The 15,752-nt window shown below is 46.0% G+C and overlaps 1 protein-coding gene across 1 annotated transcript in view; it reads left to right on the top strand.

Moving 5' to 3' along the window:
* Positions 1-1,097: 1,097 nt before the first annotated feature.
* Positions 1,098-15,752, top strand: part of LMBRD1 (LMBR1 domain containing 1) — a 686,985-nt gene continuing 672,330 nt past the window's right edge. The window contains exon 1 of the mRNA XM_086926465.1: positions 1,098-1,228. Coding sequence (XP_086782591.1) covers positions 1,148-1,228 — 81 coding nt within the window. The 5' untranslated portion in view covers positions 1,098-1,147. The remainder of the gene's footprint in view (positions 1,229-15,752) is intronic.

The following is a 15,752-nucleotide window of genomic DNA, read 5'->3' as shown; positions in this document are numbered from 1 at the left end:
GCCCTGGCGGTGTTCGCAACATCAAGGTTCCTTTTATCCATGTGGTATATTAGGTGTGCAGTCTTAAAAGGAAGTTTGAGAACACGCCCCACTAGCCAAGGGTGCTCCTCTCGATTATGGTGGGGACATTCTCCTCTTGGGAAACTGTGTAGGGCTTTATCCACGCTTTCCATTACGATATGGGCGTGTGTTTGCATATTGTCCCCACTCGTCCTTTTGTATATTTTGTGATATAGCTTTTATTGTGAAGTCTTTTTAAATGGTTTTAACTTGTACTTTTTATACCAACTTATGAATTTGTAATATGTCTTTTTATGGTTTTTAACCGAAAATAAAAGCTTTGACTGACTGACTGTTAACATATCTTTATGTTGAGGGCGTGATCACAATAGTTCTAATTTTATGTTTAAAAACTATTCATTTTAATAGGTACTTCTCAGTGCAATGCTATAGCGTAATGTATTATTGTCATAGCTTTTCCATGTTTAAGTAATACTCTTTCTTGAATGTTGAAGAGACTTCACATTTTATGTAATGCTTGTTGTGGGATTTACATGGCAAACATTTTCAGGGATCGACTCGTGCACGGGCTCTAAAAGAGTCATGCCAGCCAGACCATTAGCTCGGCTCATGAGCCCTTTTAATTGGTAGGCTCGCCCACCTCTAGTTTTAACAACGTAACGTGAAACTAAGTTTAAAGTACTTACTCCCGATGACATAAAAATAACAAAGGTCACCTGATGATTTAAAGTGACATTGTAGTTTTTCTAACACTTCCGAAACCTAAATATTCCTACGTCTTTGACCTCACACGGATTGTGAGTGTGGACCGGGACATACTATAGGAAACGACCGTATATTTATATATCGATGCCCCTTCTTTCGGATAAGCACTTACATTTTCTTCTGTACTTGAACAATTTCCTTACCTTCCGTTTAATCTCTGCCTGAAAAGAAATTAATATCTGGCAGACAAGCAGGAAGAAAATACCCCGAAACACGCGAATACATCCATCAGAATCAACCCTACAGAAATTGCAATCAGCTCCCTCCTCACACCGTGACAGTACGCGCACGCCCCGGTGACGCATGGATCACGCGCCACCTATCAACGGCACGCAGGCTGTGTTGCAGGAAGTGAGTGAAGATGGCGGAGGCGATGGAGGCGGGCATTGTGCCCTACAATCAGGTTGTGATCGGTTGGTGTATCTTCGGGTTGCTCTTACTGGTAAGTAGTGGTAGCATCTGTACTTTAGTTGGGGACCTTTTTATAAGGTCAGGGACCACTCACTCCATCATTCATCCTGTTGTCGCCTCTATCCTATAGTATACGGGCTAGATAAATGGCAAGTCAGTGACAATAAAGCCACCCCGCCCCCAAATCAATCTATTTACAATTATGGCACGTGGTATATTAAACCTCTTTAAAAGTGGTACTTTGGATTCGCCGAAAAGCAGTTCGGCTTGGGGTAGCATCCCGGATAAACGTGCATATTTCCATTTATCTTGAGTCATACATGCTAACACCAAAGAGGGGTATTAGCTAACAGTTCTAGAGGGATTAACTCTCTCTTTAGCCCCTTAACTGCTGGGACACGTACCCCAAACTCCCCACCCAGCCCTTTTTAGGTTATTTGGGGTAGTTCGCACTTATGGATCCATAACTTTTTTCCGCAAAAGGTTTTCACGCCAGATTTGCGTCCTCTTTTTCCAACATCCTTGTGATTTTTTTTGCGAGTAGTTTTGTTAAATTTTATTGCAAAGGATAACAAACGTGAGGGCAGCTGCAGAAATTAATTGATCAAAAGAGTGTAGTTAAGCATTAGGAAGCGTGTCGTATAGCTTGCACCATTCTACACGTGTGTATATATAAGGGGTACAGAAAAGAAGGGGGGGGGGTCGATAGGGCTCTGTACTTTAGGCTTAGGGTAGGTACTCTACCAATAGGCTACTTGACATCGAGATGGAAATCTCCCTCCCAGCATTCTCCCTATTGTGCCCTATGTTCCACGAGGGTGGAGACGGTTGCCCATATCTTTTTTGAATGCCCAGATTACTGTAACCCAAGAAAGCGCTGACTTAAACCTGTGTGCAGATCATTCGGCACCCGCCAGTATACAGTGGCCCTTCGAATCTTACTTACAGATACCGCCCCCCTTGTAGTATGTGGCATCTCAAAATTTTTAAAATGGTCTTGGTTGATCTGATTAAATAGGCTTTCTGTATCCATTTAATTCCTTTTTAACTGTATATACTAAATACATTTTTTTAATTGTATATATTCCAATGTTTTATTGTCTTTTTTAGCTCAAGGATGTATACCTATGTATATTTGTTGTATATCTTTTTTAAATTTCGATTGTATGTATTGCTTTTAAGATATTTTTATGTATCGAAATAAAGCATAATAACCAACCATTCACTCCATCATTCATCCTGCTGTCGCCTCTATCCTATAGTATACGGGCTAGATAAATGGCAAGTCAGTGACAATAAAGCCACCCCGCCCCCAAGTCAATCTATTTACAATTATGGCATGTGGTATATTAAACCTCATTAAAAGTGGTACTTTAGATTCGCCGAAAAGCAGTTCGGCTTGGGGTAGCATCCCGGATAAACGTGCATATTTCCATTTATCTTGAGTCATATATGCCAACACCAAAGAGGGGTATTAGCTAACAGTTCTAGAGGGATTAACTCTGTCTTTAGCCCCTTAACTGCTGGGACACGTACCCCAAACTCCCCACCCAGCCCTTTTTAGGTTATTTGGGGTAGTTCGCACTTATGGATCCATAACTTTTTTCCGCAAAAGGTTTTCACGCCAAATTTGCGTCCTCTTTTTCCAACATCCTTGTGATTTTTTTTGCGAGTAGTTTTGTTAAATTTTATTGCAAAGGATAACAAACGTGAGGACAGCTGCAGAAATAAATTGATCAAAAGAGTGCAGTTAAGCATTAGGAAGCGTGTCGTGTAGCTTGCACCATTCTACACGTATGTGTATATATAAGGGGTACAGAAAAAAAGGGGGGGTTAAGATTGTGCATATTTCTACACCAAGATTCAATTCTGCCATCTGTTGGTTTGGTTACAAATCGTGTCCTTATTTAATAACAAGAATGTATTTCCATTGTAATAAAATCATTGATACATTTAGTTCTATATTAAAGAGGTGTAACATATCACGGTTATAAGGCACAAGGGAAAACCACTGTCAGCAGACCATTACGCTAGGTAATGAGGTGGTAATGCGATGAATGTCAAGGTTGTGCTTTAATCTCAAGACGGACCCCTATGGGAAAATGTAGTCATGCAGTGATTTGAGATGATGTGGGCTAAAATACGTTGGCTGTAGTACATGTCTCTTGGTTCAAGGGAGATCGAAGTTAAAGGACGTAGCGTCAAGCACATCTCACATCGGCCGCTGTGGCGGGCACCATAGTGAGAGCTGTAGTGAGGATTTCTGTGCTCCTCTAAGAAATGTGAGCCATTCTTGCCACATCCGGAAAGAAATGAAGATGACGTTTTTCCAGTTGTTAAGAATCAATTTGCAGGCAAGAGTGAGCATTAAATCTAGAAAACATTGGTCATTTTCAGTTTTCAGTTGAGTGTCCAGGTAGCCCAGGATTACTTATGAGAATTCGTTGATGGGTTCAATCTTAAAAGTGTGTTTTATGCAATCAAAGATTTTATCTCAGCAAGTTTGTAGGATAGGGCACTAGAAGAGCATGTGGGCCAAATCACCATCATGTAAGCTTAAATTCCTGCATTTAGGATCTTGACTAAGGTTAAGTTTGTGGAGTTTAGATGGGGTCCAGTTTGCTCTCTTAATTATCATACATTTGGTTGGGATCGTGAAGTTGAAATCTTGTATATAAATGGAGTCCTATGTAAACGTTTCCAGTCACATTTGATATTGTTGCAGTTTGGTTCTTTTTTCCACTTTTGCTCAATTCGAGGGTGAGCCTTATGGGGGCCAGTAGGATGCGTTTATATAATTTGGACACAGTGTGCCCAGATTTGAGTAGTTGTCCGATCAGTGTGAGAAGTGAGGGGTAAACAGATTGTATTGGATGCTTTGTGATCAGTATTCTCAGTTTCAAGAATTTATAGAAGTCCATGTTATCTAGATCTAATTGGGCATGTAGAGTGGACAAAGGCCACAGCTTACACTCAGAAATATCCTTAATTAGATTGACATTTTTGTTTGACCAGTCAAGCCAAATATTAGCTGGTCATCAATTATGAGTTTGTGGTTGGAGTTATATATTGTGATCTGTGAAAGGTAGTTTATTCTCAAAAGAGCTTTTTAGATCGAGCCTGTAACAGCGCGCATGCGCTGTACTGGCGAAGACTTCATGTAGGGGGTTTCAGAAATCGCTTCAGATGCTCGCACACGCTGCGTGTGTGCTTTTCCATTAGCCCCAGGCTATTTGCCTGTTGTCCGTTTTTTAACAAAGACAGCACGCAATTTGCCAAAGGCAGGCGCATTGCTCCGCCCATAGCCTATTGGTGTCGGTTACCCGCAGGCCTGACATCTGTTTGTAATTATCGTGCACAGAGGCGTCCGCGATAATAGGAAACAATGTTTCGCTGTGGCACGGGAGCACCACTCGCGGCCTTGTTCTTTTTTTTTTTTTTTTTTTTTTTTTTGATCCATTTTACAGGGAAGCAACTATCCGTTTTAATAAACGCCCTGGAATGAATTGATGTCTTCCGCTGTGGGGCAAGAGGTGGGCGTACACATAATCACGTCACATGCTGGTAGTGGGAAGGTAACCCATAGGGGGCATTCGCCATTCCTGACTTACAGGCGAACTTCCCTCCCCAAACCACCATGACATGCCAATGTTCACTGTCAGGCCTTTAAGGCCAGTGCCCTGTTACCTGCTTCAGTCATCCAGTGTGGAACCTACATTTACAACACCGCAGCAGAGAAGCGACTTCCGAGCCAAACGCAGCACAGATTCGGCTCCGGACCTCCATCAAAGTCCAACTTCACGCCTAGAAACAAAACAGACATTCCCTGCCAGCCATGCCTGCTTTTATCTAGACACCCTGTAGTTTGCTGAGAATTTGTTGCTCTAATACTACAGCATAATAACATTATTTACGCCACGGTAACAAAATGACATTACATAACGACAAACAGCTTTACATCATAGAACATCAGCTATAAAGTAATGCTTTAAATGAGGCGGTACTGTGCGGTACTGAGTATCAGCACTTTCCTAGTTTGAGAGGGAAGGTGCCTGCACTTCTCAAAAGAGACATTACTGCTTTTAATTTGAGAGTACAGGCACATCTCAGAAACAAGCAGGCACACTGATACAGAGTACCTGCAGGTACATTTTCCGATTTTAAGCCCAGCTATAAAGTATAGGATAACACTAGTAGTATATAAAACCTACATAAATAATAATGTAAGAATATTACGCAGCATAAAGTTTTAACATAATAGTTCTGATAGAAACAGAGCACTTCAAATATCCCAAGACCTAAGACGCTACCGTAAAACCCACCGTGGCATAACACAGCTCAGCAGTGCAGTAGAGTGCACCGTATTATACACAATAAATCGTATGGTAAAGAGTTGTCTCCCTTTGAGTGGTTGGTGTGTACAAAGGAAGGTTCCCTATCTGCCTGGAAGCAGGCCCTTGCTTTCAAAGAGCCCTTGCCACTGTGCAGGCAGTGCCCCCACAGCTGGACGTGCACTGGCAGTGTTTCCTAGCAGCCGCATGCAGAAGGCCCATTCACTTAACAATTGGGCAGGGGGGATGCAGGGGCCCAGTTTGTTTAAACCGCCTCTGTCTCCATTCACAACCTGGTGTCCAAGGGCATTATTCTGACGACAATGGAACCAAAGGCCTAGTGTGCCTGAAAAGAAAGCAGAACGGGGAAAGAGCTGCTGAATATGAAAAGAGTAATGGAACAAAATTGGTAAAAAGAAAAATCTCAAGCCTCACAGCCGAGAGGTTGGTTACCTTTTGCCTGTTTGGCCTATTGGCCGTTTATTGTGGGAATGGGAGCAGTTAGAGATGCAAGGAGGGCAACATTAGCCCCCCTCCAAGTGGCATCATGTAGCAGGGGGCGGGGGGCTCTACGGAATAATAATTATTGCACGCTTGCTGGCACAACATTGTGGTTCTCATGCCACTTCTGAAGTTGCGATTCCAGTAGACAAATTATTGAATGACTGTAAGTGCGTTTGTAGTACAGTTGGGATTTTAGGCACCTGTTTACGGACTGGACAGCAGATGACCATCAGAGCACTGGGAAGATATCGCCCGATTAATTAAAAAAAAAACATTCAAACAAATAGGTGCCACCGCATATCAATGCCATCGGTTGGCACCGAGGACCAGCTGGAAGACTCGGGTGAAATTGCACCCAGGGTAGTTTCAAATTAAACGGACAATCGTTCCAGTACACTGATGCATCACTTTCAAAATACTCACAATCCCACTGTGAGCAAAGTATGTTGGTCTCTCATCTGTGGTTGTGTAAATGAAAACAATGTTCATTAAAATGGCAACAGGTTTATCAACAAATGTCGTAATTTCTGTCCATAGTTGTATGGTAAAGTCTGTGATATGTAAAATGTAACATCTGTAACTGTGTGACGTCATGCTGTGCCAGGCTACGGAGGTCCTGGTGTTCTTAAAACAGTACAAACTGTTTTGGGCATAACATGCAAATAATTCCAGGAGCGCGCATGGCGTGCCCCTGGGAGAACAGATTAATATGTTTAGTGACTCTATGAGCACAAAGGGCCGCCACTGTAGGCCCCTGTGAATGGCCGTACACGGGAAGCGGCATATGCGGCCTGTCACTGCAGGTGCCCACATCTTTTCTTCTGTGGGTAGATGGTCTCCGAGAGGGGGAGCTGGGCACGCCCCGGACCAGCCCACCCTCTTTTCAAAATCACTTTCTGCAACACTTACTCTAATAACAACCTCTCCTTGCCTCATCCACCCCTTGTCCAGGATGTAAAAGTTAGTGCTGGAAAAAAAATACAGGTGTGTGTGTGCGGGGGGTGGGAGGGAGCGTAGGGGGGGAGAGCAGGGGTGGGGGAGAGCAGAACGGAGGGCTGAGTAGAGAGACGAAAGTGACAAGATGTTCTTTTGAGGCTAATTGATTCAACTCCTTATAAGCTGTAACACAAAGCACAGTAAACACACCAGTACCTGTCCTGATAAATGATTTATTTGGCAAGTGGAGACTGCTGAAAGCAGGTGAGATAGATCACTGAGTTGATGCTACTGCTGCATAAGGATGTGCAACTTGTAAGTAATAAGTTCAAAAGTATGTTTGCTCAGATATGTGTGTAATGTGCAGGACCACATTTCAAAGCCTACTGAGATGGTCTACTAAAGCATTTAGCCTACCGTCCTCTCACTTAAAGGGATCACATGGTAAGATCTACTAAAGCAAATAAACCAGAACATCTAAGATTTGCATATTCAGAATTTGACACATACAAGGCGATCCTCCCCATTTCATTCCATAGAGGAAAGAACCTTTGTACCAAAAACAGTGTTAATGTCCACTCCTTGTGTTATTCTATAATGCTTAACACGTGGACGGTGTTGCCCAGGTCTCAGCACTGCATATTCTGTTACGGAAGCTCCTTGTGCTCCTACCAAAGAAGTTGCCATCGGTCTGATTGACCTATCCTGGATACCAAGAGAGAAAGGAACCCTTGCTTTATATGTGAGACTTAATCCACCTATGGAAAGACTGGTATGTGGGGTTTGCACCCCTTTAGCTGGCCAAAATTTTTTATGAAAATGGAAGATGAGATCCTGAAACCAGACACACTCTACATAGCAAATAGGAGTCCTTCTAACATCTAGCGAGTGCAGACGTCCCGCTTTGGAATCTTGGGGGTTAGGATAAAACATTGGTAAGACAATTTCCTGATCTCTATTAAATTGACGATTTATCTTCAGGTTAAAGGAAGGACGCAATCTAAGAATTCTCCTGTCTGCAAAATCCCCTAAGAAATGGAGTGTTATAAAACAACGAGCCAAATTCACTATTTATTTATTTTATTTAAGAAGTTTTATATAGCACTAGCCTGACCGGAAGGTATCGGAGCGCTTTACAACAAGTAGAGAGCAGTGCAAAAGAACCCAAATATAATACAGTCAGCGAGGCATTCAGGATACGAGTCAAAGTAGAGATGGCCTACCGCATCGTATAGGAGAGCAAAGGCGTTTTGAACACTCCAAGCGGTTCCTATCTGTTCAATAGGGAGCGGTTGAGGAAAAGGATTTTGAGTTGGCTTTTGATTTTCAGGAAGTAAGGATTAGTTCTGATGTGGGGGGAATAGAGTTCCATATTTTGAGAGCATTTCCGGCAAAGAACCTGGCCGTGTTTTTTTGTATTCGTGCTTTGAGTGGGATAAGGAGTAGGGAGTTAGAGCTTCTGAGAGTCCTGTTCTGACCTGCTTTTCTGAGTTTGGTTGCCAGATATTCGGTTTTTTCTGTGTGAAGGGCTTTATGGGTGAGGCAGGCTGTTCTAAAGTTCGTCCGCATTTCTATAGGTAGCCACTTGAGTTCTTTTAGTGCCGGAGAAATGTGATCGAATTTCTTTATTTCAGTGACCATTCTGGCTGCCGCGTTGAGGGTAGTTTTCAGAGGAGCAAGGTGAGTTTTGGGTATTCCCGAGAGGATTGCATTTCCATAGTCCAGTCATGACAGAACCAATGCTTGAGTGGCTTGTTTGAGATCTTTGGATGGAATGAAAGGTTTAATTTTGTTTAGAAGTTTCAAGTTAAGGAAGGCACTCTTGGCCGAAATCTTGATGTGTTTGGTCAGATCAAGTTTAGAGTCTAGGGTGATGCCTAAGGACGTGACTGAGTCAGCCAAGGAGAGGTTCCCATTGAGCGAATCAATATCTTTTAGCCATTTGTTCATTTGTGGGTTCTCTTCTTTGTTCGAGATAAGAAGTAGTTCAGTTTTGTCTGGGTTAAGCTTTAAATGGTTGCTTGACAGCCAACGTTGGACCTCCTTTAGTGTTTCATTTAGTCTATGGATGTCTTTAGAAGAGGAAATTTCCAGGTAGAGTGGTGTATCCTCAGTGTAGAGGTGAAAGGGCATGTTCGTGTTCTGAGTAGGGTGGTGAGGGGTTCCATGTAAATGTTAAAGAGTTTGGAGGAGAGCACTGAGCCTTGGGGAACTCCCCTTATGGCTGGGTGGAGGTCGGATTCGGAGCTTCTGATTTTGATTCTTTGTGAGTGGTTGTGTCAGAATGAGGAGAACCAGTTAAGGACCATGTCGTCAAGTCTGGCTCTTTCTTCCAGACCTTTGAGGAGAAGAATGTGGTCCACTGTGTCAAAAACCGCTGATAGGTCTAGGAGAATGAGGAGGGACCAATGGTCTGAGTCCAGTGAATTGTGTAGGTCATCAATTACTTTAAGGATTGCAGTTTCTGTGCTGCACCCTTTCCTGAATCCCGATTGATGTGAGTCGAGGAGACTGGTATTGTCCAAGTGCCGAGTTAGTTAATGGAGAACACATTTTTCTAGGATTTTGGAGAGAAGAGGAAGGTTAGAGACGGGTCTGAAGTTGTTTAAGTCATTTTTGTCCAGGCCAGGTTTTTTTAGTAGAGGGGTGACTTGTCCCACTTTCAAACAGTCTGGAACTACTCCAGTTTTTAGGGAGCTGTTGATAATCCACCACAGTGCGGCAAGGGAGAGTTTCAGTTTTTTTGTGAGTTGAGCAGGAAGGGGGTCAAGGGTGTGAGATGAAGGTTTGGAGGTGGCGATAAGTTTGACTATCTCTTCTAGAATGGGCTGAAAGAGTGACCAGGGTTTAGTAGAGGGAGGGGGAGGGAGTGGTTGGTGGCCAGAGAGTGCTCGATCTTGGAGATCTTATCATCAAAGAAGTTGGCAAAGTTGTTGCATCGTTCTTTGGAGGCCAGCTCCAGGGAAGTATCTGGTTTGGAGGTTTGCGGTCTAATTATAATGAAGAGTTCCTTAGGTCTATTTTTTGCGCTCTCCAGAGCAGAGCAGAAGAACATAGATTTTTTGTTTGTGATGTGATTATTGTATTTCTTCCGGATAGTTCTGAGTTTGTCACAATGGTAGGTAGAGGGCAAGTTCCTCCAGCGTCTTTCTGCGGCCCTTAGTTGTCTCCTTTCTTCATTAGTGTCAAGAGTCGAACCAGGATCTGGATGGGGTGGGTCGCTTTTATTTTTAGTTTCAAGGGTGCTAGTTGGTCAAGAAGGGATCCCAAATTCGCGTTATAAAGCGAGGTGAGGTTGTTTGTGTGTAGAGATCTTTGTCATTGGGTAGGAGAAACTTGAGTCTCTCCTCCATGATGTCCAAGGGGATCTGGTTTAGATTTCTTGACCATTTGGGGGGATCTTGAGCGGGGCCAGGGATAGGACTCTTTGGTTGATGCTGAATAAAGTCATGTGATGATCCGAATAGTCCACTGGGAATATTTCGTTGATCGTGATTACGTCTTGATGGGCAATGTTTGCATCCAAGGTCGCTCCTTTGTTGTGGGTTTCTTCAGAGAAGTGTTGGGAAAGGTTATTATCACAAAGGAGATTGTTGAGATATTGAATTAATGTGTTGTTGGTTTCGTTCCAGCTTAAGTTGAGATCACCCAGGATTATGAAGTTAGTGTCTTTGAGAGTGCAGTGGGCAATCAGGTCAGATAGGTGTTCGCCAAAAGTGGGGGAATTGCCAGGTGGGTGATAGAGAAGGGAAAAACAACTAAAGGGCGGTTATCCTTAGTCTTGATGGAGACAGATAGACATTCAAAAGAGCTGTATTTGCATGAGTCTGTTACAGCGATGTCAATGTTGTCTTTATGTATGATGGCTACACCCCCCTCGTCGACCTTTTCTGTCTTTGTTGATGATGGTGAAACCTGGGGGTACCAGCCAGTCTAGACAAGGTGGGGAGGTCTCCTTTAGCCATGTCTCCGTGATGAACGCAATGTCAAGGTTCTGAGATAGGATGGTTTCAGCTAAATCCGTTGTATGTTTGGGGGCGGATCTACAGTTAATGAGCATGCAGTTAGTCGCTGGATTATTTTTGTTCAGATGTTTTCCTAATGAGGCCCTCGATATGGAGGTGAGGAAGGGCGGGGGTCATACAGTTTTCGCGGGAGGGAGGTCTCTTACAAAGCCCATGATCACTTGGATATTGGAGTTAGTGGGCATTAGGAAAGAGGAGTCATAAGTGGAGGCTAGGTCCAAAGCTTCTTTAGCGGACATAGCTGCTTTCATTCAGGATGGTCTTTGTTTTTGTGTCTCCACATCCTTGTTAGTGTGGCTCTGAGCTCCGGTCATGTGTGCTTTGGTTCCTGTGAGAGATTGAGGAGGGATCATCGTGTCTGTTTTATTGGGCCTCAGAAGTCTGTTTCAGCGTACGGGAGCAGTCACGAGTTGGCGTTTTAGTGGAGTAGGCTCAGCCGGATAGGAGGGCATTGGTTGGGGATGTTGGGGCTTTCTCGCCTTGTCTAGGTTGGAAAGGATTTCATCGAGGCCTCTGAATATAGTTTCTAGTTCATTTTCTAGTAGATCTAGCCGGTGAGCCAAGTCTTTTGGGGCAGGTGGCGTGCAGTTTTAGGTTGGGACAACTCGTGGGGTGGGGGGCAGGGTCGTCTTGTGAGGTCTAATGCTGGAAGGGACCACCAGGCTGTCTCTGTTCGGGACCCTTGGTAGGGTGATTAGCCGAGGGCTCTTCCCCAATGCTTCTAGAGGAGTGATGGGGAGTCAGTAGACCGAGCCCAATGGAGTGGTGTGGCTCACTGGTTAGAGGCGGCAGACCCGGAAGCAGAGAACGGCCCGGGACCAGGGTTCAATTCCCGACGTGGCAGGGTGGTGGACCAGGGTCAGCGGACTCGATAATTCTCGCCTCGGTGCCTACTCTAACCAGGGATCACACTCGGCAACTCTGGGCATTAGCTTGCCTCATCTCTACAACGGCCCCCCACATTCGCCGGGGATGCCTGGTTTCACCTTGGAGATACCCAGTAGGGACCATCTCACAGGGATAGCGAGGAGGGGTTCCCCAGCGGTCTACAGCACCACAACGCCTCAGGGCAGCAGTGCGCTTTACAAGACACATACATACATACATACTGTTGTGCTGTTGAGGAGGATGCGATTGAGGGGGCGATGAAAGTTGCTCTTCTTCGGGTGAGAGAAAGGGGTCAGTAGACCGGACCCGAGGGATGATGGGGTAATGTAGAGGAGGATCAGGTTGAGGGTGCTGTGGGGATTGATCTTCCTTGTCTCGGTTCGTGGGGACAGAGGAGTGGGAGGAGATTCTAGAGGGGGATTGGGAGGTCTCAATGTGGGCGTGGAGGTAGATAATTGCTTCTCCTGAAGGGGTTGGTTGATCAGGGAGGGGGGCTGGGTTGATACGGGCCAAAGAGTGTGTAGATGAGAGGCGCAAAGAGTAGGGAAGAGGTAGTCAAAGGCCTCCAAGTTCTCGTTGTTGGCCTGTATCAGAACTGTGCCATTTGCGTAAATGGTCCCTGCTTTATTACCTTTTCTTGTTGCCTGGTTAGGAAGAGAGGTCGTCAGTTTGCAGCTATGTGAGGTGGTCGTCATTTTAGATATGTATAGTTGCATTCTTAGAGTGGTGTTCCAGCTCTCAGGTTCATCAGTGTGGAAGATGAAATCCATCTTCAACTGCCCTTTGGAGGAGCAGTTGTATATGTCTACAAATATCGTTTCTGGGTGTTGTCTGATTACATTATGTTTGTGATTTCTTCTCGCTTTAGATGAGAGGTTAGGGGGGAAGATAATAGCAAAGGTATTCGCGCCGTGCTGCTTAATTTGGATTGACATGGGCGGTTCGGCGGAAGCAGGTGTGCTTGGTGACATTTTCGCGTATTGTGTAGGCGGGATGGGACGGGCTATTGCAGGGGGCAGCACTCCCTTGGACTGGGAGTAACGACTGTGGGTGACTGGCCACGATGAATGATAGGTGGGCACTACAGGAAAAAAAAGCATTGGCTTAGCCAATAGGTCTCGCCTTTGGGACCTTTATAAGTGTTAAGCCATGCAACACTTGATGTTGTTGCACCAAGGATATTGTGCTGGAAAACTAAACACTTACAAGGTCCCAAAGGCAAGACCTATTGGCTATGCCAATACTTGTTTAGTATTCTGTATGATGTAATTAGAGTGAAGGCTGCGCGCTGAGGTCAAGCAAGACCCCCTGGTCTCTGCTCTCCCAGCACAGAGCTCTGCCTCATCTGGACTGCTAGTGCCCCTGCCTCCCACGCAGCAGTGCACGGTTCGAGTCCCCTGGACTCTCCTCTCTGCCTTCTGGCACTTCGCCACTCTTTTGCCTGCTATTTTTTCAATTGATTGTGTTTTGCTTCATTCAGTTGGATTGTATTCTGTGCCCTTTTCATTTGTATTTTGGGCCTTTTTCTCTTGCATTTCATTCTGTGCCTTTTTTCAGCTATATTCAGCTTTTTCAGTTGTATTTTCTGCCTTTTTCAGTTCTAGTTCATTTTGTGCCTTTTTCGCCGCAGCTCTGACCTTTCTTTTTCCAGCTTCCAGTTGCTGTTTCCGCCCTACACCTACTTAATGGCGGCTGCTGCGTGCTGAGGTCGAACAAAACCCCCTGAGCTCTGCTCTCCATAGGCAGCTCCGCCTCAGGCCTGACTGCTAGTGCCCCAGCCTCCTGCGCAGCACTGCACGGTTCGAGTCCCCTGGACTCTCCTCTCTGCCTTCTGGCATCTCGCCTCGCTTTTGCCTGCTTTTCTTTTTCATTTGATGGTGTTTTGTTTTATTCAGTTGGATTTCATTCTGTGCCGTTTTCTGTTGTATTTTGTGGCTTTTTCTCTTGCATTTCATTCTGTGCCCTTTTCAGCTATATTCAGCTTTTTAAGTTGTATTTTCTACCGTTTTCAGTTAGAATTATTTTCATGCCTTTTCCGCCACAGTTCTGACCTTGCTTTTTTCCCGCTTCCAGCTGCTGCTGCCTCTGTGGCCCCTCCCACCTGTTTGCGCCCTCCCCCTACTTAATGGCGGCCGCACCACTGGTACGCCAAAGGCAAGCCCCTCTGCTCCCGTCCACAACCGGCCCGTGACCAGAGCCAGAAAACCTGGTCCTCCGACTCACCAGTCTTATGACTTAGCAAGACTCCATGCACTCAACTCCAAAGAAACAACAACTGCCAGCTGTCAACACCGAACACCACCCAAGGCCAGTTCTCCTGCAGACATTGCCGCCACACGTTCATCCACCTCTGGATGCCGACCACCACCATCAACCCACCGTACGCCGACACACCTAAACCCTCGAACTACATCCTCCTCATTTTTCGCTCCCTGCACAGACATGCACTAGAAATCTGGGACCTCCTCAACACCCTCTCGCATGACGTCTCCTTCCTCACAGAAACCTGGACCAATGCCAGCTCCGCACCCGACATCGCAACCGCCGTTCCCCGACGGATACAAGATCAAGAGGAAGGACCGCCTCAACCACCCTGTAGGCGGACTCACCATCGTATACAAAAACTCCCTCCGACTCACCACATCGAGCGCAAACAACTCTACGTCCCTCATGGAGCACCTCCAGTTCCAGATCTTTAACGACTCTACGCGGCACCCTCGCCTACAGACTTCCCAGGCCGCATGCCACGTTCACCACTACCATCGCAGACCTCACCACACCCCATGCCATCGCATCCTTGGATTACATATTCCTCGGAAACCTGAACTTCCACCTTGACAACCCCAGCTCCACTGCCCTCCTGGACAACCTCGCCAACATCGGACTGAGACAGCCACACCACCCAACACATCTGGACGGACCACCGCTGCGTCCACGTCTCCTTCTCCAAGCCCACCTCACACAGGCCCAATCCTCGCTCCCTGCTCAAGAACTGGAGCAAGATCACAGAGGAGCACCTAAACTCCGCCCTCAACTCCGCACCTCCTCCGCCACAACCGACGCCAACTCATTCCACAGATGGATCACTGACTGCGCAGACACCCTCGCCCACCGGAACTCCGACAAACACACCACGAAAGTCACTTGGTTCACCACCGACCTCCGAGAATCCAAATGCACGTGCTGACGATTTGAGAATGCCTGGAGGAACAGCAAAACCCCCGAAGCATGCTCCGCCTACAAGACCCCCATGACAGAACACTACCAACTCAGCAGAACGGCAAAGAAGAACTTGATACAAACCAGAATACTCATCAACTTCCACAACTCTAAGGAACTCTTCAGCATCATACAAGAATTCACCAGACTCCCCAGCGAATCCTGTGACGTACCTCCCTCCCAGGACCTCTGCGAAAAACTCGGCTCCTACTTCCATCTCAAGATCCGAACTCTCTACAGCAACTTTGATGAGCAGAACCTAGACACTGACCCTACACCTCCATCCGACAATGCAAAACAGCCTACCATCACTGCCAGGACCCCTGTCACCACAGAAGACATCGCCAAGACCATGAGAAGTATACACTCCGGAGCATCGACCGACCCCCCCCCCCCCACCCCCCCCCCCCCCCCCCCACCCCCGCCCCCGCCCTGCACACCCCACATCTTCCACCATCGCACTAGAACTAGGATGTACCATCAACTGCTCCCTTGAAACAGGCACTTTCCCCGATTACTGGAAACGTGCCGAGGTCAAGCCCCTCCTCAAGAAGCCCACCGCAGACCCAACGGGCCTCAAGAACTACCGACCCATCTCTCTCCTCTCTTTCACAGCCAAAGTCCCCAAGAAGATCATCAACATCCAGCTCAC

Source organism: Lissotriton vulgaris, chromosome 6, assembly GCF_964263255.1.
Source record: "Lissotriton vulgaris chromosome 6, aLisVul1.2, whole genome shotgun sequence".
NCBI classification, from domain to species: Eukaryota; Metazoa; Chordata; class Amphibia; order Caudata; family Salamandridae; genus Lissotriton; species Lissotriton vulgaris.
The sequence above is the reverse complement of the archived record's forward strand: the minus strand, read 5'-3'. Positions and strand labels throughout refer to the sequence as shown.